This window comes from Physeter macrocephalus, chromosome 4 (assembly GCF_002837175.3).
Source record: "Physeter macrocephalus isolate SW-GA chromosome 4, ASM283717v5, whole genome shotgun sequence".
In the NCBI taxonomy this organism is placed as follows: Eukaryota; Metazoa; Chordata; class Mammalia; order Artiodactyla; family Physeteridae; genus Physeter; species Physeter macrocephalus.
The window spans coordinates 68,616,641-68,639,217 of NC_041217.1; the positions used below are offsets into that span (position 1 = coordinate 68,616,641).

General features: G+C 43.0%; 1 protein-coding gene across 1 annotated transcript in view; it reads left to right on the forward strand.

The window, feature by feature from the left end:
- Window positions 1-22,577, forward strand: part of SLAMF1 (signaling lymphocytic activation molecule family member 1) — a 34,193-nt gene that overhangs the window by 4,026 nt on the left and 7,590 nt on the right. The window contains exons 2-4 of the mRNA XM_007124057.3: window positions 4,788-5,129; window positions 7,095-7,379; window positions 18,299-18,397. Of these exons, the coding sequence (XP_007124119.3) occupies window positions 4,788-5,129; window positions 7,095-7,379; window positions 18,299-18,397 (726 nt within the window). The remainder of the gene's footprint in view (window positions 1-4,787; window positions 5,130-7,094; window positions 7,380-18,298; window positions 18,398-22,577) is intronic.

A 22,577-nucleotide genomic window follows, 5' to 3' on the forward strand; every position in this document is an offset into this window, starting at 1 on the left:
CGAGCCTGTGCCCCGCAAGGGGAGAGGCCACAACAGTGAGAGGTCCGCGTACCGCTAAAAAAAAAAAAAAAAAAAAAAAAAAAATAAGGGTCCTTATTAAAGACACATTATCTTTTCTTTGTAAGCCTAGATTTCCCATAAGAACTGTGAGGGCTCTGAGTCCTACCTGATCCGCAATGGGAGAGGCCACAACAGTGAGAGGTCCGCGTACCACTAAAAAAAAAAAAAAAAAAAAAAAAAAAAAAAATAAGGGTCATTATTAAAGACACATTATCTTTTCTTTGTAAGCCTAGATTTCCCATAAGAACTGTGAGGGCTCTGAGTCCTACCTGAAAGAAATGCTATAGCAAGATGCCCAGTATCAGGGCTGGGCAAAAAAAAAAAAGTTATCATTAGGTAGAATCGACTTCTATAGCAAGATGCCCAGTATCAGGGCTGGGCAAAAAAAAAAAAAGTTATCATTAGGTAGAATCCCATTTTGTGAAAGGTTTGGCTAAATGCTACTGATTTCAGGAAAATATCCACGGGCCCATGTGAATCACTCTACTTTCTAAGTAGAATTGCCCTGGAAGGAAAGTGAGTTGGTGTTAATAGCTACAAATGTTTCCTCCAGACTCTCTCAGTAACCAGGGGCTGACTGAATCACAGACCTGCTGGAAAACACTCATCAAGCAGTAGAATGTTTCAGGAGCTGGGACTCTACTCGAAGGGTTTTGTGAACCACTTTAAAGTCCCCACTTATTTTTCCACTCTTGCTTAGGTGGCAGTGAATTCACATACCCCCTGCAGACCTGGCCACTCACATGCTTAGTTGTTACATCATCATTCTTTATGTGGGTTGTAGCGTGTGAGGGTCTCTTCCTGATGAAGTTTTGATTCCACTCCCCATGACTGAGTCTGCCTAAACCACTCAGCCTTTTCTTCTCATCTGCCCTCTCTTTCTTCCCCTCTTTACCCTCTTCTTTTCTTTTTTCAAAAATTTTTTTTTAATTTTTATTTTTTGGCTACTCCCTGCCCCATCCTCTATTTCCTCTTCCCCCTGACTCCCTTCCAGTTCCAAGTTCTGAAAACAACCATCGTGTAAAGAGTTTGTTGGGTTACATGGGCGGAAGGGGCACACAGGAGACATGGCAGGGTGGAGACTTATGGTCTATGAATGGGTATAATTTCCATTTCTTTTTTCTCCATATTAAAATTGATCCAAAAAAAATCAACAGTATGATGGCAATTCTCAACCTTGATTTGAAGCCCATAATAGAGAAGCCCATAATGAGAGATGACATTTATGGCTATGCTCCCAGATAAATGTACATATGCTTATTTATACCGCTTTTGTACACAATTTCAGGGGGCCCATGTACCACATGACGTTTCTCCTTGCATGGATGCTTCTAGTTTTCTGTCATCCCTTTATTGGTAGAAGTTTAAGTTCAGGATTCCAGAGGTTACTCTCTTGGGTACTGTACCTACCACATCATCTGGACAGTCAGGCATCCATAAGTGTGGCTGGAAGGAATTCCAACATGCCCTCCAGTTTATCTTTATAAAAACAGCAACACCAGCACCATGAACAGCAGTCCTTATCGAATCAATTAAGCAACAAGGGAGAGCTCTCTGTTTCAAGAGTTGATGTACTGGCAATATGTAAAAGAGCAAATGCCTAATCGTCTTTCTCACTATTCCTTAATAATTATAAGTGTCAGGAATTCCCTGGCAGTCCAGTGGTTAGAACTCGGGGCTTTCATTACTGGGGCCCAGGTTTCAATCCCTGGTTGGGGAACTAAGATACTGCAAGCCACGTGGCATGGCAAAAGAAAAAAAATACTATGTGTCAACCACTCAAATCCTGATTTTTCTTTTTTCCCAACCTCTGAATCTCTAGTCTGATATCAGCTGGGCCCTTTACAGGATCGCAGAGCATGTTGGTATCAAGAACATCTGAATCAGTTTGCCCAAATTTCCAACATCCATCTTAACCACGAGTTATTGTGTCTTTTCTAGGTGGCTGCATTACTTAGGCAGACAGTTTTATGGTACTCTTCTGACTTTCTTATCAACTAGGACAATTTGTGCTCTCTCTGACTCATGGGCTCCTTCTTTTATGAACATTAGCTTATGGTTAAGTTCAATTGTTAAGTTCAGCCACATATTGGGCAGAGCTAAATAAGAGAGGTTTTAGTCAGGTAACATGGCTTTCAGCATTCATAAATTGAACAGATATTTATTTAAAGCCTCCTATGTGCCAACCACAGTTGTGAGTCCTAGGGACAAAGCAGTGAACAAAATCAAATTCTTCCTCTTGAGAAGTTGGCATTCTAGTGTTAAAAAATAAAATGAATAATATATACAGTTTAACATCAGACAGTGATAAGCACAACAAGAAGGGATAGGATAGGATAGGATAGATAGGATAGTCAGAGTAGGTCTCTCAGAGAAGGTGATTTTTTGAGCAGAAATCTAAAATAAAATGAGGGAATGAGCTCTTTAGATACGTAAGGGAAGAGATTGCCAGAAAGAGAGAGAGAGAACAGCAAATGCAAAAGCTCTGAGATGAGAATATTCTGGATGAGTTACAGACCAGCCGGAGCCAGTGTGGCCATAGTACAGTGAGGACAGGAGATGGAGTTGGAGAGGTACCAGGGATTGGGTTATTCAGTCTTTGAAGCAATAACAGGGACTATGGATTTTATTCTATGGGTGCTTAGAAAGCCCTGGAAGACTAAAAGCAGGAGAGAGACAAAATCTGATATAGTTTTAAAGGGTTACGCTGTCCATTGCATGGACGCAGGGAGATTAGTTGGAAGACAATGGCAGGGCCAGGCTGATGATGATGGTGGTTGAAAGTCCTGAGATGCCAGATATAGATATATATATATTTAACATCTTTATTGGAGTATAATTGCTTTACAATGGTGTGTTAGTTTCTGCTTTACAACAAAGTGAATCAGTTATACATATACATATGTTCCCATATCTCTTCCCTCTTGCGTCTCCCTCCCTCCCATCCTCCCTATCCCACCCCTCTAGGTGGTCACAAACCACCTAGCTGATCTCCCTGTGCCATGCGGCTGCTTCCCACTAGCTATATTTTTAAGGCAGAGTCAACAGGATTGCTGGTAGATTGAATGTGGAGTAACAGAGGAAGAAAGGAGTCAAAGATGATTCCAGTGTTTTGGCCTAGGAATTGTAATGTTTGCAGAAGGGGCTATAGAATCAAGAGTTCGTTTGCTAAGTTTGAGATGCCCTTTAGACCTCCAAGTACCAATACCAATCAGTGTAGGCAATTTGGGGTACTGTGAAGGGTTTGGGTAAGAGATATATCTCTGTAAGCATTCCAGAAACATGTCAAACTATGCAACTAGATAAGTGTGGCTGAGAAAGAGAAGAGATCTGAGTATTGAGTCCTGGGATGCTCCAGTCTTAGAGGTCTTTAAGAGCAGAAGGTTTCAGGCAAGGAGACTGAGAAAAGGCAGCCAGTGAAATAGGAAGAAAACCAGGAGTGTGTTGTTCCCCAGGCCAAATGAAGGCGGTGTTTCAAAGGGGGAATGTGAACTATGCCAAGTGAAAGCAAGATGAGAAAGCAAGGTTGAAGATGGAGAAGTGACTTAGTATCATGGAATATACGGTGACCTTGACAAGAGTGGTTCCAATGAGTAGTAAGGAGAAGGCCTGTCTGGAGTGGGTACAAGGAAAAATAAGTCAGGAAATGGGGACAGAAGGTATAAACACACATTAAGGGACTTTGGGATAAAAGAAAACAGAGAAATGGGGAGGTGGCTGGGGATGGACCTGGGACCAGGGGAGGGGTTTTTAAGATGAGGGAAATTACATGTTGGTATGTTGTGTGTTAATAGAAATAACCCACAACATACCATAACAATAACAAAGTTGTTAATGCAAGGGGTGGGGGAAGTTGCAGGAGCAAAGACTTGAAGTGAGTGAGTGCTCCATGAAGGAAGAGGCTAGCTTTATCTGGGAGCAGAGACCATCCATCCAAGTAGGTAGGTTGACTTGGTGGTGGAAACAAGTGGAAGTCCTCTTTTGTTTCTTCTCCTTTTTCAGTGAAATGAGAAGCAGGGTCATCAACTGAGGTTGTGGGTTTGTTTTTGTTTTTGTTTTTTTTTTGGTTGTTGTTGGCTCAGCTTTTTTGAAAAAGAGAAATAAAATAATTTCTCACCCTTGACATTGTTAAATATCTTAGCCTTTTGGAGAGTTAGGATTCCACAGTTTGAATATGAGGCTCATCTCCTCCTGGACTCCACATCTCTCAGACTTTTCTCTTTCCTCCTCATCTGAAATGATGCTTCTGTAACCTTGGTCTCTTGGGCTCACAAGCTCAGAATTAGTTTCAGTTACTCTCCATTCTTCATGCTGTATATCCAATGGTGGTGGGAAGTCTGGCTGAGGAATTAATCCAGTTACTAGTTATATGACTTTAGGCAAGTCATTTAACTTCTCTATCTTAGGTACCTTAACTATAAATCTGAGCTGATAGAATTCCCTCCTAGATCAAAGAAACCCAGTGTCCTAATTAGTCTATACAGCTCTATCATAAGTGATTTTAAGATTTCCACTGGAATTTTTGAATACTGAGAGTATAGTGGGAAATACTGAGAATATAGTGGGATCCTCATGACAGTCCTTATAAACTACTAAGGACCTGACAACCCCAGGGATTGGCCAAGAGGAAGAGGGAGATCGTCCAGTCTATTATTCCTGATCCACAGACAGGATGTGAGTCTCAAAGGCTTCCATAATAAGGGACTTTGTTCTCCTTCCTCCCGCAGGTGAGGGCTCAATGAATTGCCCAGTGATGATCCTTGGGCGGCTGGGAAGCAGTGTGCTGCTCCCCCTGACATCTGATGGGATAAGTAAGAGCATGAATAAGAGTATCCACATCCTTGTCACAATGGCAGAATCACCCATAGACACCATCAAGAAGAAAATAGTGTCTCTGGATCTGCGGAAAGGTGACTCTCCACGCCATCTGGAGAATGGCTATGAGTTTCATCCAGAAAACCTGAGCCTGAGGATCCTGAAAAGCAGGAAGGAGGATGAGGGCTGGTACTTTATGAGCCTGGAGGAAAACGTTTCAGTCCAGCAATTTTGCCTGCAGCTGAAGCTTTATGGTAATGATGGTGGCTTCCCCAGTCCCCACTGGAGGGATGAGATAGTTCCTTGCCTAAGAATTTAGGCCTCTCTCAGAAGCAAAGGGTATTCAGAGTTGAAAGCAACTTGAAAGACATCTAAGTCCAGGGGTAAACCGTCCTTCAGGAAGAAGTTTTAGAAGTTCACAAATCTTTTTTTCATCCAAATTGCATGTTAGTGATAGCTGATTAGCACAAGTTACTTTTAACCCCATTTTCTCGGGGCTCCAGGCCCTCTTGCCTACAGCACCGCTGCCTGTAGGCAAGAGGGCCTGGAGCCCCAAGAGTCTCAATTTACAAATAAGATTTTATTTGAAAAAAGGTATTTTTTTAATTAAAAAAATTTTTGAATACCACTGATCAAGCTCAACCTCGCTTTCATAGATGAGGACACTGAAATCTAGAGATAAGTGGTTTGCACATTCCTACTCACATCTGCGTAGGTGGGTTCACTGCCCTAGGAGTCCTGGGAGAAGGAGGGCTGAAATTCAGCCCACACACCACTCACCAAGCCCCGCATCCTGGCAGAGGATTGCATCTCCCTGGTGGAAGAGGCATATTTTTCTCATTTAAACAAATGCTCTGATTATAAAATTGCTTAGTTGCAGAACTTAAACTAGAACGTAGGTCCATCTAAATCTAAGGCCAGTGTATTTTTGAGCCTCCTTAACTGCCAGCCCCTCTTGAACACACCCAGAGTTTGTCTCTTAAGTCCCAAGGCTCCCTTGAATTCCCAGGGATCCTGGTAGCCATGTGGGCTACCCTGCTTCTTCACAGTGAGTTTCTTATCTATGAGGATGGGACAGGGAGCCCCAAACAGCCAACATTTCTTTAAAATCCTCAGGTACCGACAGGAGAGACAGAAATACCCTCCCTGCCCTTCCCCTGGCCCTAGCATTCCCTTCCCTCCAAACAGTGTATGCAGAATTCTCACAGCCCTCCACCAGGTATCAAGGTGTCCTGATCATTCCAATAGTGTTCCTGGGGCAAGGCTGCCATGAGCACAAAGATTACACATGCATTTTTTAGAACAGTTCACTGCCTTTTTCACATCTTGTCTTTTATGATCAAATTCTTACCTTAGAAAATATGGTTCCTGCAACCATGGTGTTCTTCTCAAGTCAAAGAAAGAGTTTGGATCCTGGAGTCAGAAAGACGTAGTTTCAGATCTCAGTTTGGCTGTTAGAAGCTGAGTGACATTATGTAAGACACTCCACGTCTCTGGGTCTCAGTTTCCTCATCTATAAAATGGGAATAATTATAACTAGGTTCATAATTTTTGAGAAAGTTGTTGAAAAGATTAAAGAATATTATGAATGTGAAATTCTAGCATTATGCCTGTCCTATAGTATGTACTAAATAAATAAGACTTTCCCTTTTACCTTGTCTATTTCACAGCATTAGAGTGAGATAAGTTGGTGAGGCCTGTGGCTATCCCAATGTCAGACACCCTAAAGCACTTGCTATAACACACACACACACACACACACACACACACACTAACAAACACACACAGCGTATAGATGAAATCTCACCAGTAAAAAGTCATTCTTTTTGATCTGGAAGGTAATACTTTAGCCAAGGACAGTTAAAACCCATGGGAGAGTTAGCTGACAGCAAACTCCACAGGTAGAATACAGAAGAGCAACCTAGATGAGGAACAACAGAAAGGCAAAGGGGAGCCCTAACAGTACTGGTTGGGGGGAACTAAAAGACAATTTTTTCTTCTCTATTTTATCCCAAGGTGATCCTGGAAAGGAGAATGGGGGAGGGGTATATGAGAGAGGGATGGTGCGAAGCAGTAGGTCCCCACAGAAATAAATTACACTGTAGATCCACAGGGAGAGGAAGATGCCATTAGGTTGCATTTTCTTCTAACAAGAAAGTTAAGCCAGCATTCCAGAGGATTCATTTCAGTGATGGCTCCCTTCCTCCTCCTCTTGACAGAGCAGGTCTCCACTCCGGAAATTAAGGTGTTGAACTCCAGCCAGGAGAATGGGAACTGTAGCCTGATGCTGGCCTGCATGGTGGAGAAGGGGGACCATGTAGCTTACAACTGGAGTGAGGAGGCTGGTGCCCCGCTGCTGAGCCCCACCAAGAACTCCCACCTCCTGTATCTCACCCTTGGCCCTCAGGATGCCAACAACATCTACATCTGCACCGTGAGCAACCCCATCAGCAATGGCTCTCAGACCTTCATCCCGTGGACCAGATGCAGCCTCGGTTCCTCAGGTGAGTGCCCTTGTGGCAGCTAGTGTGCCACGTTAATGATATGGGCTCAGTCCCCACCTGGACCAATTGCTCTTCTTCCATAGCCATGGTCTTCACCTTGGGAACAACACTTTATATTTTCTCTATAGTTTGTAAAAGCCTCCCATGTGCATTCAGTGAGTGGTTACTGTTCATAATGTCCAGGGTGGCATTATGCTCAGTTCACAGTTGAGGAAACCAATGAGAAACGATGGAGCCAGACCCAGAGCCGAGGTCTCAAGTTGTGATCCTTCTTCTCCCCTCCTGCCGTGGCACCAACTTGAAAGGCTGACCGGGTGAGGGAATGCAGGTGGCAAGTCCTGACTCCCAAGTCCATGCTCTACTAATGGTGGGATGGTTCTACCCCATCAATAAGAATTTATCAATCACCTATGCTGCAGGAAATTGGGAATAGATATGATAAATGACCTCTGCTCTCCATCAACATGTTATAAAGATAAGACATGAAACATGTGCTCAATAATGAAAAGCCGGATGTAATAAAGGGCCACATTTCATGAAATGTACTGTGAATCCCATAGCAGGTCAGAGGTCCAGGATAGTCAGTTCTCTGACTAAGACCTAGACTGTGAAGTTTGGGAAAATGATAAATCATAGAGCACTTTTTTATTGGCAAAGCACTTTCAACTGTACGATCTCTTTTGATCCTCACAATGGTCTTATCAGATAAGTGTTGTCATCATCTTCATTTCACAAATTAGGAAGTTTAAGCTCATAGCATGTAAGTACCCTCCTCAATTTTCTTCAGCTTATAAACGGTAGAGTCAGCACCTAAACCTAGGTCTTCTGACTGATCTTTCTCTGGAAAGATAAAGCATCATTATTCTGTTATTAAAAGGAACGAAGGGCTGATTAAGTAAGCTCATCTAACCACTTGAGATTGGAAACAGGATAGACCACTGAGCCTTTTCATTAATCGATCTTGTGTCCATGCCTCAGGTAGGTTCAGGGACAGAAGAACCAGGGTGCTGGCCCTGCAAGGTATTACCTGTGTCCTGACATTCTTCCCTCTGCATCCACTGGGGGGAAACAAGAGTCATTCCAAGGAGACTCCTGCCCACAGTAGACTTGGTGTATATGTGGAGGGCTTTTCCAGATGACCAACGATCCAGGGACAGGGGAATGCAGCCAGGTCATGCCCTTCAGCATAGCGTGTCCAGTCAGCAACTTCCCTGAGGTATTCCAGAGGGACTGTTGGGAAAATCCACCTGGTCTCTGTATCTGAGAGTTCGTTGGTTAGCCTAACCAACTGCCTGTTTCCTCCCCCAGCCATTCATGGCGGAGTTGGCCACCTGTCCACCCACTCAGTGTGTCTGGCTGCTTTGCCCACCTTGCACACAAGCCACATTCACAGGCTCCTCCCCCAGTTCAGACCTCTCTCTCTGCCCACAGCTATTCAGAACGTGCTGGTGAGATCAAGAAAGCAGTCTTGCATGAGTGAGTTTACAGAATGTGGCCCCAGTTGTCCTAGATCCAATATTACCCTTTTTCCTCACAAGGATAAGCCAGTTAACCTAAGACTTAGATTCTTTATCTAAAATAATAACAGCTGAAAGGTCTTAATTGTTTACTATGTGTCAATATGTGGCATCTCATTTAATCCTCCCAGCAACCAAATAGTATTAGTATCCCCACCTTACAGACGAGGAAACAAAGATATGGAAAGGTCACACACAGAGCAAGGGGCAGAGCTGAGTTCTCTGATTCTGAAATCCTCATAGGTACTAGTGGAACAGATAATACACTTTTTAAATGCCTTATAAATCATAATAAAAATGTGTGTTTGTCCCTCAGGGCTGAGGAAGTAGTAGCCCTTACCCCTGCGCAGCCTTCTCTGGTCGTAGCAACCCTCTTAGAGTAAAGACAGGGCACCAAATGTTTTACCCTGACCCACCTCAGGAAAGAGGAATAATTCTCTTCATGCTCTTCAATATAGTTTAAAGAGAATTTAATCAATGTTTTCCAAAGTCTTGGCCATAAAGCTTCGGCTAGGGGCACTTAGCTCCGGACATTCTTAAGAAACATATAGGGACTCCCTGTTGGCGCAGTGGTTAAGAATCTGCCTGCTAATGCAGGTGACACGGGTTCGAGCCCTGGTGCGGGAAGATCCCACATGCAGCGGAGCAACTAAGACCGTGCGCCACAACTATTGAGCCTGTGAGCCACAACTACTGAAGCCTCCGCAACAAGAGAAGCCACCGCAATGAGAAGCCCGCACACCGCAACGAAGAGTATCCTCCGCTCGCCACAACTAGAGAAAGCCCACACGCAGCAACGAAGACCCGACGCAGCCAAAAATAAATAGATAAATAAATAATTTTTTAAAAGAAAGAAACATGTAAAGGTACTTCCCTGGTGGTCCAGTGGTTAAGACTCTGTGCTTCCACTGCAGGAGGCGCGAGTTCGATCCCTGATCAGGGAACTAAGATCCCGCATGCCGTGCAGTGCAGCCAAAAACTAAAAAAAAAAAAAAATTTAAACAGTACTCTTTAAAAAAAAAACATGTAAAGATGCTCTTACCCATCTTAGCCACTTTGAGGACCAAGTATGCCCTAGTGTGACCAGATTTACTGGGTATGGAGCAGGCTTTTGTGAGATGGGGAAGGCCAAGAAGAAGTGGAAACATGGCACCATGGGAAAGCCCTGTCAGGACCTCAGCTCAGGCATTAAGACAAATACCCAGCAGCTACCGCACTTTCTTGGGCCTCTGTTTCATTATATGTGAAATGAAAATGGTGAACTAGTGACATTCTTTCCAGAGTAAATATTCTATGATTCAGTTTGTATGTACCTGAATAAGAAATGCTAATAAAGCGTTACCAAGGTATATTAGTTTGCTAGGGGTGTTGTAAAAAGATGCCATAAACTGAGTGGCTTATATAACCAAAATTTATTGTCTCACAGTTCTGGAGGCTAGAAGTCCAAAATTAAGGTGTTGGCAGGGTTGGCTCCTTCTGAGGGCTGTGAGGGAAGGATCTGTTCCAGGCCTCTCTCCTTGGCTTGTAGATAGCTGTCTTCTCCTTTTATCTCTTCACGTTTTCTTCCCTCTATGTGTATATCTGTCCAAATTTTCCCTTATTATAATGACACCAGTCATGTTGGATTAGGACCCACCTGTACTTACTTTGCTAGGGTTGCCATAACAAAACACCACAGACGAAGTGGCTTAATTAACAGAAATTTATTTTCGCAAGTTCTGGAGGCTAGAAGTCCAAGATCAAAGTGCTGGCAGGGTTGACTTTTTTCCTGAGGGCTCTCTCCTTGGCTTGTAGATGGCTACCTTCTTGCTGTGTCTTCACACAGTCTTTCCTCCGGGCATGCTCCGCCCTAGTGTCTCTTTGCGTGTCCAGATTTCTTCTTCTTATAAGGACATCAGTAAGACTAGATTTGGGTTCACCCTAATGACCTCATTTTAACTTGATTACCTCTGTAAAGACCCAGTCTCCAAATAAGGTCACATTCTAAGGACTTCAACATATGAATTTTGGGGGAAACACATTTAACCCGTAACACAAGTAAAGATCCCCTCCCCTGCCTCCAGGGATGGGGAACCACAGCATGTCAGAAACAAATCACACAGCTAGTTTGTGGCACGCCCTTCGCAGTATACCAGGTTGCCTAAATATGGAAAACAGAGTTTTATTAGTTCATTGATTTGTGTTTGCAAATGAATGTCACTAATTTTTAAAATACTGTGCTTAGTTCGACAAAACATTTACTGAGGTTCTACTATGTTCCAACATTGTGTTAGGTGCTGAGAACACAAAGACAAAAAAAGACACAGTCCTTGCCCTTAAGGAAGGACTAGTTCTATAAATAACTAATTATCCCAGGTCTGGTAGTGCAACAGGTGCAAAACAGAACTATGTGCAAGTTAACCAAGAGGAGAGAATGATTGACACTGTCTCAGGGAATCAGAAAGAGCATCACAGAGGATGTGACATAAACAAGGTTTTGAAGAACAAGTAGAAATTACCCAAGCAGATAAAAGAAAGACATTCCAGGCAAAGGAAAAGGAAGATGTAACTGGGTCTTGCTCTGTATTATCCTATAGTATCCTGATGGGAACTAATAGATAGTTTTAGGTAAAGGAGTAACTCGATCAGCTTTGCATTTCAGAGAGAAAATTCAGTGGTGTGGAGAATAGATTGGGGTGGGGAAGAGGCAGAAGAAAGAGAAACTAGTTATGGGGAGGGCCCATTATTTCAGTCACCCATCAAGAGATGATGAGGCCTGAACCAGAGCAGTGGCTGTTTGTTTAACAAAGACTCCATTCAAAGGAAACCCCAGCCTTGGGCTGAAGTGGTGGGGTGTGAGGGTTTATTAGAGGTCACTTCACCATCTATAATGAGGACAGTGATTTTAAGATATTTTTCACCTTCATTAATGAAAAACTCAAAGTGGTTAATGATGAGAGCAAATGAGACACGATGTCAGCACTGCTTCTCATCAGGACTCAAACTAAACTGCAAAAGAACATATTTGTTCCTCAAAATCGTTTCTTTCTTTTTAAAGGTAAATCTATTTTTATTTTATTTATTTATTCATTCATTCTTTGGCCGCACTGCGTGGCTTGTGGGATCCTAGTTCTCCAACCAGGGGTGGAACTAGGGCCCCCTGCAGTGGAAGCGTGGGATCTTAACAACTGGACTGCCAGAGAATTCCGTGTTCCTCAAAATCTTTTCTTTCTAACAACTGTCCAGGCTCTCCATCATATATAAATCTTTATTCCAACTGCTATCTCAGTGTTTTACAGCAAGAAACACCTTCATGTCTATTGTTATGATGCCTCTTTACTGAAAAGTCCATTTCCAAGGGTGCTACCAAGCATTCTCCTAGGTCATGCAGCACATGTCGATGTGGGTCAGCACTGGACAGTGTGTGACATCCTGCCGTCCTTCATGACCATGTTCTGAAATAGTTGTCTCTGTGCAAGAATGAGTAATACTAAACCTTAAATAACCCAACTCAAAGGGAATACCCCTGGAAGCTCATCTTGAAAAGAGGACCCCTTTCTGCAGATTAGCAAAAAGTTGCCTCAGCAAGTCTGGGTTAGCTCAGTGGAAGGAAAAGCTGACACCTGCCAGTGTGTTCTGGGTCTCCCCCTTTCTAACAAGGCCATTTCATCAAAAGGGAGCTCCCATTGTTACAGAGTCACCTAGCTGTTTCATGCACAGAGGAGGTCCCTCTCCCTGGTACTCCCAATCCAGGAAGCATGGCAACAATCTTGGAAGGGTGGAACCTGGACATTTCTCATAGACCAGAGCCTTGTCACGTGGCCACACCTGCTACACAGGATACTGAGAAATGTAATCCTTAGCTGGGCAGCCATGTGACTGGACAAGACTTGCATTGTCATGGGAGAATGAAAATGCCCCTGGAGGCACACTTAGTAGCCCCTGCAACACAGTGCTGGGTAGGATAGGCAGTTGTAAGGGATTTTTCTGGAAGCTGTGAACTCTGTAATAATTTTTACCTGGATGGTCCCAGATCTTAAATTAGTGTATGGTATGGTTTAGGACCACCCTCCCCCCACTAACAATTCTGAGAGGAAACTGCCACCAACAAAAAGATGTCCCTTGAAGATGGTTGACTTCTTCAAGTTGATGTGCTCCAGGCAGGCGGCCTTTCTGACAGAACCACATGAAAGGCAGGAAAGAGATCTGGCACTCTCAGACGGTTACATTAGCATCTCAGTATCTCTTGGGGTGAGCTACATTTGTTTCTCAGATTCTTTTTATTTTCTTCTTTACCTGCCTTAAAGAATAAAGGTTTGGGGACTTGAGAGAGAGCTTTTGTGTTTCTGTGGCAGCAGACTTTCAGAGATAAAAAAGGCCTTCAGCATTTTCCTTGGAGGCATGTCTACGTGCCAAGTTATCAGGTTTAAACCACAGCCAATCTAATAGAAGACCAGGGATGGAGACTTGTGCAAAGAACTCTTCATAAAATGTACTGGAGTTCTCAACCAGCCTGCTCAGCTACCTCTGAGCTCCAGTGGGGGAGAAGTCCCAAACCTCCTGTTTAAGAATGTTAAGATAACATTTTTTTGTGGACGAAGAATAGGACCTGTGGACCCCAGAACAATATTGGCCTGATTTTCGAACATTGCCATCCTGAGCGGCCTCACTGCATGACTGAGCAAAAAGAAGGAGAGCTGGAGATTCTGCCACAGGAAATGGTGGTTTGAAATAGGAACACAGATGGTGCTGAGAGCACAGATGCACACCTTCTTCCTGGTTCCATTTTGTTATAATAAAGCACATGCCAAGTAGGTCATTGCTTGTTCCCTTCTACTCCTGCCTTGGGCCATTCAGAAGGTGACTCTGCATTCCTTCCCAGACTTTCTCATACTTAGTGCTCTCATAATTCTTAACAAAAGTTACATGACAGAATTCTCCAAGCTTTATTCTATTGCCTCTAAATTAACTTAGCCCATCACGGGTATATTGAGTGCCCTCCTGCCCTACACTGTGTCATGTGGAAAGGGTAATGCATATGAAGCATAAGGTACAGCATCTACCTTCAAGGAGTTTACAATCTAGATAGGACTCAGAATCTACTAGGTAGAAAAATATGATCATATTAAGGAAACTACTACTAGAATTCCTCTTTGGAAGGGAACAGAGTTTGTTTAGGATAGTAGCTTCATAAATGCTAGACTGCAGAGGGTGAGACCCCCTCCCCCAAAGAATCCAGCTGTAGGTTAGATAGTTCTGTATTATAATGGGGGAAGATGTTGCTTGTGCAGATATAGGAAGAGAAAGAGAGGGTCTGAGCCTGTCAGATGGTGGGAAGCTGCCTTGTTCATGATGGAGTCTGCTCCTTGTGACCTTTCAAATCTACACTAGAGGATTTGAGCCCACAAAAGTCTTAGTGTAGGTTTTTTTGTTTTGTTTTGTTTTTTGTAGAAACTGATGAAGGCACTGAACCTTGCACCCAGGACAGCCGAGACTAGAACAAGTAGAGCTGCAGGAGAGAAAACTTAGAGGACCATGAGGAAGTTATTCCCAGAAATTACAGAAATCATGGGCCGCCTGACCTCAACAAGCTGTAAAAGTAGCATTTTGTCCATATTTACCCAAATTCCTGACAGCCTAGAGTCTCTGACATTTAGTTTCCATATGCATATCATAATTGAATAAGAGCACCAAAAAGATGAGCACCAAGTGTAGAAATATTTGGACCTGGTAGACAGATAGAGAAATTAAGTCATAAGCAAATGACATGATGGTGCTGAAGCATCCATCCTTCACTGATGTTCAGGGACCCCTCTGGACTTGAGATCAAACCTATCTCCTTGTCCTTATAATCAACCAGCAAGAATTTACCAAGGACCTCTATGTGTCAAGTAGTAAGAGAGCTGCAAAAGAAGTAAAGAGGTGGTCTCTGGCCTCCAAGACCTTAGCAGCTAGTTAGAGAATTGAGGCAAGTGGAGTTGACATATATTCACCACATGCTGGATTGCAGGCATTGCTCTGAGCACTTTCCATACATTATTTCATTGGTTCATCAGAGCAACTCTGTGAACTGAATATTTTTATGTTCATTTTGCAGATGAGGAAACAGGGACCCCAGAAAGTAGGAGCAGCCTATCTGAGGTCACAGAGATATCAAGTGGTAGACCCAGAATTTGAATCCATCTGTCTGGCTCCAAATACCCTCACTGAAAATAGTCTCCACAGCAGAGATAATTCTAAGATATAGGACATAAACCAAGGTGCTTCAGAGTCCAAGGGGGAGGGAAGAATGGGAGCTGGAATGGTCAGGAAAAGTCACACAGAGGAAGTAAGATTGGCCTGGGGGGTCAGGACTCGGCAGTGGGCGGGGGGGGATGGACCGCTGAAGGTGCAGCGGGAGAGAGAATAGAGGACCGAGCACATGCACAGGTGTTGGATGGAAGATGGTGAAGGGACTAGTTGGCACCTCAGAGGGCTTTTGACTCACGAGGTCTCCCAGGAATCCCAGCCTCCTGCTGCTTTCCATGTGGAGGCCTCACCAACACAGGCTAAAACACAAACTATAAATTCTGCAGGTCTTATGTCACCTGGCTCGATCATCACCTTCTTCTGTGACTCTAGGTACACTTGTCTGAGTCTCAGTTTCCTCAACATCAAATTAGTGAGCTGGGTGAGATAAGCACTACAGTTCCTTTAAGGTTACAAAAGTCTATGGTCCTGTAACTTAAATCCTCCAGTAGATTCATATTACTTTGTATCCAAAGACTAGGAGAAAACTTGGACTTCTGAAATATCTTTCAGGACTGTGGCCAGGTTGCCTCTCAGATCTGGCTGGACTGGCTGAAGCTGGTCATGTATGTCATAGGACAAGTGGAACAGATAGCTTTCATCCTCCTGAAACCCTGAAAAGAAAGAGAGGGCTGGTGTCATTGTATCCTCTGGGCCAGTAATATGTCCCCATCGTTTTTAGTTTATGTGAATAGGTGGGCAGCTGAGCTGTCAGCAACAGGAAATAGTCTCACTTGGCAGAAGTGTTACAGATACACTTAAGTCATCTGCTATTTCCTAATTTTATTTTATGTATGTATCTATGTATTTATTTATTTTGCTATTTTCTAGTTTTAGATGCACCACATTGTTGGTTTTATTTTATTTTTATCTGAATGAAATTTGAGAGAACTAGTATTTTTTAAAATGACTTAAATAGTTGCAGTGTTTGTTCTTAAATTAATCGTTGTTTTAGAAGGTCTCAAAATACATGAAGGAAGAAAAAAGAGGAAATAGTCTTGAAATACTAAGTGCTACTGTAACTATTTGCTGGGTCAGTTCCATGGGCTGATGAAACCTGGTGGTACTTAGGCTTCTGGCTCTGCTTCTTTATCTTAGGATCTGAAAGCTTTCTCCATGGGTTTCTGGTGTTGGCAACATCAATCTGAATAATCAGTCTCTCACTGTTTCTTGGACAACACACACACACACACACACACGCACACACACATACACTCCTGTGAAGTGAGTTCTCAACAGCCATAAGCCATTCAGAGTGGTTACTCAGCATACAGCTGCTCACAGGGCAATTCCAGCCTCAGCAGTGATTTTGTGCTCGTATTTCATGCTTTATATAAATTCAGGAGTCTTACTACAACTCTCTGCTTGCCCCCTAGCTTTTTTTTTTTTTTTTTTTTTTGTGGTATGCGGGCCTCCCTCTGCTGCGGCCTCTCCCGTTGCGGAGCACAGGCTCCGGACGCGCAGGCCCAGCGGCCATGGCTCACGGGCCCAGCCGCGCCGCGGCATGTGGGATCCTCCCGGACCGGGGCGCGAACCCGGTTCCCTTGCATCGGCAGGCGGACGCGCAACCACTGCGCCACCAGGGAAGCCCCTCCCCCCTAGCTTTTTTGATCAGGGGTCAAATGACTGCTGAAGTTGGTATCTGGCAGGGTTAAAACATGTTTAATTCTGGGAAGAGACTCTATCATCAAGATCTTTACAAAACCAGTTCAGTGAGATTCCCTGGGATGACGATGTGTGAAACGCCTAGAAAGAAAAAGAGAATATTTTCAAACCCAGGAGGCAACTTCTGGTTATCTATCAGGCTGAAGGCCCACTTGGATCTTGGTGGGGTGCATTTCATCAATTTGTTGAGACTTCAATCTGTATCTTTGGTTAACTCTGTAAACATCTGAATTGTGTCTGCAAGCACTCTACCCCTTTGTACCCTACCTATTTCTTCCTTTCAGTTTCTTCCCAACAAATCCATCATAAGTTCAACACAAGCAGGCTGATTCCACAGCCATCCTTATAAATTACCCTTACACATTAATGTTACCTCCTGGTATTATTCTATTTAGAACGTGCATGCTATTACTTAGAACCCTAGTGGTGCTTCGGGTTGTCCCCCACCGTTAATTATCCTGGTGTAACTTACCCCAAGCCCATAAGTCTCCCTGACTCTCCAAGAAGTCTGTCTTTAGTATTCAGCCATGTTTCTACTCCAGACCAACCTCTAGTTCTTGAGGATCTCTGTGCCATCTTCCTTATCCATAAAATGGGAGTAATAAGAGTATCTACCTCAGACGATTTTTGTGAGGATTAAATACATTACTAAACAAGATACACTAAAAAAAAAATGCCTGGCCCATTGTAAATGCTCAATAGTTGTCTGTTATTATCTTATTGAGCTAAATGTCTTATTTACTGGGGTAAGAGGTCTCGTCCACTGTTTTCCAAAGTGCTGCTCCTGGTTCAGAAGGATTTGGTAAAGGGAGCAAAGAAGAAAAAACAACGAAAATTGACTCTGATTTTTAGCCTGGGTGATGTACTCTAGTGCTAATATTAAACACAGGACTGATTCAGAGGAAAACTACATGCCTTTCTTTCAGTTCAGGTCTAGTGGGTTCAATATAGTTATTTGCATGGAAGGACAATAATAGCACTATTATGTTTATTTTTAAAAAAAACACAAGCAGATCCTCCTTCCTCCCAGTGTCTCATGAGAATGGTGTGGGAGTATGGGGACATCACATGGAGCCATCATGCTCTTTTTACCAAAATGGATACAGGACACATTAGAAATTTAAAAACAGAGAAACTGAGCAGAGAAGTTGACTTAGAAAAAACAAAGATAAGTTTAATTTTAGTCATGTGGTAAACTGTCTACAGTGAAGTGCAAAATAAAACATTTGAATAGAAGAATCTTTAAAGAAATTAGGAGTATGAAAGTCAAAAGTAGTGAGAGAAATAAGAAATAAGAAAACAGATCTGGAACTCTTCAGTGGTCTAAAGCTGATCTCTAAAACCATAAGATCGAATGTCTCCCTTGAGAAAGAACGTAGACAGAAAATGTGAGGCTAGGTCTCCCCACTTCTGCATGGGATGTTTTTAAACTCACAGCACTTTTGAGACTGCCCTTTGACTTTTTTTCAGAATCAAGACAATGGGCACTGTACGCTGGGCTCTTCTTAGGGGTCATCGTTGGTGTCATCATGATTCTGCAAGTGGTAATATTACTGTTGAGAAGAAGAGGTAGGTGACAATAGATTCTTATCAGACTCCCTGTGGTAAGCTGGGTACCTCTCCCCACAAGCACTTGCTCTCACCACTGTGGCTTTCTGCAGGGAACACCTTTGCAAAAACACTACATAAACATATCCTGGGATCTTGTTCAATTCAATTTCATTCAACGTCTTGCTTGATCCCGCCACACTAGTCTGTGGGGATAAAAAGATAGATGAACCACAGATATTTAACATGGGAGACATGACACAGATAATTTAAATTCAGCATGTATGACTAACACTGCAGCAGAGGTGTGTACAGGATGCTGAAGGGATCCAGATAAGAAGCTTAAAATATTCACTAGGAGCAGAATACAGAGGACCCTTGAATCTTGTTCAAGAAAAGTTATAACTACTGACTAATAATAAAAAGGATGCTTTTACCCAAGGGTTGAAACCTTTCTATAATTTCTTTTTTTAAAATTAATTATTTTATTTATTTTTGGCTCCGTTGGGTCTTCGTTGCTGTGCACGGGCTTTCTCTAGTTGTGGCGAGCGAGGGTTACTCTTCGTTGCGATGCACGCACTTCTCATTGCCGTGGATTTTCTTGTTGCAGAGCACAGGCTCTAGGCGTGCAGGCTTCAGTAGTTGTGGCTTGCGGGCTCTAGAGTGCAGGCTCAGTAGTTGTGGCGCGCAGGCTTAGTTGCTCCACAGCATGTGGGATCTTCCCAGACCAGGGCTCGAACCCATGTCCCCTGCCTTGGCGGGATAATTCTTAACCACTGTGCCACCAGGGAAGTCCTTATAATTTCTTTTTATGCTTACAATATCCCTCTGAGAAAAGGAGGGTATAGTTGTTTCTATGTGACTTAACAATGGGGTAACCAAGGCACAGAGAGGCTGACTCCTGCAAAGTCACCCAGCTGATTGGTGAGGGAATCAGAACTGCAACCATGTGTCCCAACTACCAGGGTGTGTTCCTCTAGGAAGGCCCACAGGTTATCAGAAGACAGCAGAGAGAACACACTTTACTACCATTTTAGCACAAATTCTGACTCACCTTGGACAAGTGTGCAATTCATGAGGTCACTTAAAGCCAAACTAAATAGTTATGGAAAGTTACCCAGGGTAGACTGAAACCATTAGGGCCCAATTACTCCCTTGCAGTTTCAATGCCTAGAGTTAGTATTTCCTGGCCTCCCCTCCAAGTTGTCCTATGATTCACTATCCTGGGCAGTGTGCTCCCCTCAGCCACACTATCACTCACATTAGCATCAGAAGGTCCTGCCCCACGATCAGGACAGATCCCTGGGCTGGTCTTCCCAAGGGGAGAATAGAGCTTGATCCTCACACTACAGATCTGATGGCTGATCTCATTCTCAAGTAGATCAATGTTATCCACATATAACCTTCTTGGAAAAGCCCTGTCTCAGCACTCTGATGTTGGTTTTGCTTATGTAAAAAAATCTAGGTCATAGCAAGCCGCCTACTTTGTCTCATTTCCTCCATCTGAGAGGTAGCTGGGGAGGAGCGGGGGGAGTGCGGCAATGCAGACAGAAATCATGATGAGAATCTATGGGGATGGGCCAGGGCAGCCACGTTTGTCTTAGACAATAAGGAAGCAGTGAAATACCAGCGATGAGAAAACTGAGATTAACATACCCGCATTAAGCCAGCTAGTGAAGGTCCTGGGTTCCTAACCCCCACTCTTTCCTCAACTGCATCCTGCTCATCACATGGTTGTCTCTGAAGGGAATAGTGCTCCCTGCCCCACTACAATTCTCTACTACTTTTCCCAACACACGTACCCATCCTTGTGTCTAATCACTGTGTATTTCTTGTAAGCCAGGAACATACAAAACCCTGACTTAAGTCTGTGGGAAAAGCTTATACTTAATTGCTGTACCCCCATAAGACTTTGCTCAAGAGATTCTGTTGCCAACTTCTAATGGTGTCACCTCCAGAATGCAGCCTGACTCTGAAGGTTTTCAAATGGACTCTCTGGAAATTTCGTGTCCAGGAGATACACTAGATAAGAACATAGATTTTTAGCATTCAAATGCAGACTTTGCCACTGACAAGCTCTGTGATCAAACGAAATGCAAGCAAATCTGCAACATGGGGGTAATATTATGTACTTCATGGTATTGTTGTGGGGATTCATAAGTCAATACACTGAAAGCACTGAACACGATGGCTTCCATGGATAGATGATGGATGAGAGATGGATAAATAGATGGATAGATACACACACACACACACACACAAACACACACACACACACACACACACACCAGAAAGACTAATCTCTTAAAGTAGGCATCAATATTTAATCTCTATTGCCAGCAGAGGGCAGCACTGGAAGGATCTGGGAAGAGCACCTAGAACAGATTTAAAGTACTTGAGGTTAGGGTAACATAAGACAACTTTATGCCTCAGATGAGAGCTGAAAAGGATATTAGACCGACTATGCCTTCATTTTACAGTTATGGTAAGAGAAGAGATCCATTGAGATGACATGCTGTCCAATGCCACACAGCTAATGAGGGCTAGAAGGTGGATGCCCCAATTCTAAGGTCAAGACCTTTTTCATTAGATCCTAAGGCCTCAGTGACTAGAGTTGAGCTGGCTCCTGAAAACCTATTCCTGCATTGGGGAAAAAAAGCATGAGACTGAATTATCTTGATCCAGCTGTCTTTTTGAGAAGCAACATTCAGCCTTGCTTTTTCCATTTCTCTGACCATTTAAGACTGTCCGCTCAATTGTAATTTTCAGCTTGAGCTGACCTGAAAGACTGAAAGTCCTTAAGGACCGAGGTCTGTACTCTACACTATTTGTTCCCCTACAAGACCTAGGACAGTGCTGAGTGGGGGCTTCTAACTGTGCAAATATTCATGGTTTTGAACCGAAGGATATATTTCACAGAACTAACTTGTGCCCCCCTCTGTTATCTCCTCTGATCACCCCAAACCCTATCCTCCCGCCCTATCCCCACCCCCACCCCCACACACGCATCCTCAGCCAGTTATCAACACTGACCAAAAAAGTGAAGTTGGAACCACCAGGCAGGTACTCCATGCCCACACATGCACAGGAAAACCATACGTTGGCTTCTTTGAATTCTTTGAGCTTCCCAGTGGCTGCCCATCATTTCCTTCCCAAGTGTCACACCCTCATGAAGCACCTTCCACCACTTTCATAATGTACATACATACAAGGCCTTTCCCTTCCAAATAAAAATATACCTCTCCTATGTGCTATTCCATCAGAAACATGCTTCTAGTTTTTTAAGAGAATAAATTAATTGGTGTTAAAATAAGTCTACCCTAAAGACTTCATGTGATTTCCTCTGAGTCAAGTCTTCATTGCTTTTGCCTGGACTTTGCAATAGTCCCAAAACAGGCCTCCCTGCTCCCGTCTGTTTTTTACCCTCCATCCTTCTCGCTGCTACATGATACATCCAAAGAATACCACAAAACATTAGAAAAAATGAGATAGGTCTACTGCATTCGCATGGAAATTGTCCTCAACACATTTTAAGTGAAAAGGTCAAGTTACAGAGAAGTGTATGGAATGACTGTATTTGCAGAAGAAATATCTGTATGAGTATAGCAGGTGTCCAGAACTGCACCATCTAATATGGTAGTCATCAGCCACATGTGGCTGTTTAAATTTAAATTAATTAGAATTAAACACAATTTTAAAAAATTTTATTGAAGTATAGTTGATTTACCATGTTGTGTCAATTTCTGCTGTACAGCAAAGTGATTCAGTTATACATATATATACATTCTCCTTCATAGAATTAAAAACAATTTAAAATTCAGTTTCTTGGTTGCATTAGCCACAATTCAAGTGCTCAGTAGTCACTTGTGGCTTGCAGCTACCATATTAGACTACAAATATGGAACATTTCCATCATCAAAGATGATGTTCTATTGTACAGAGCTGATCTGGAAGGATATACATCAAACTGTTAAAAGCAATTACTTCTGAGAATGAAATTGTACTGGTTAATGGGGGAAGGAGGACATACCTTTTACTCTCTATTATTTAAATTTTTGTAACAAGAATGAATTATTCCTATAATTTAAAAAGAAAAAAATTTAAAAACTGGTTAAAAATTTAAATGTTCTGCAACATATTAATTTCCAGAGACCCTAGACTCTGAGCAAAAAAAGATGGTAGACATTAGAATGACATTGCA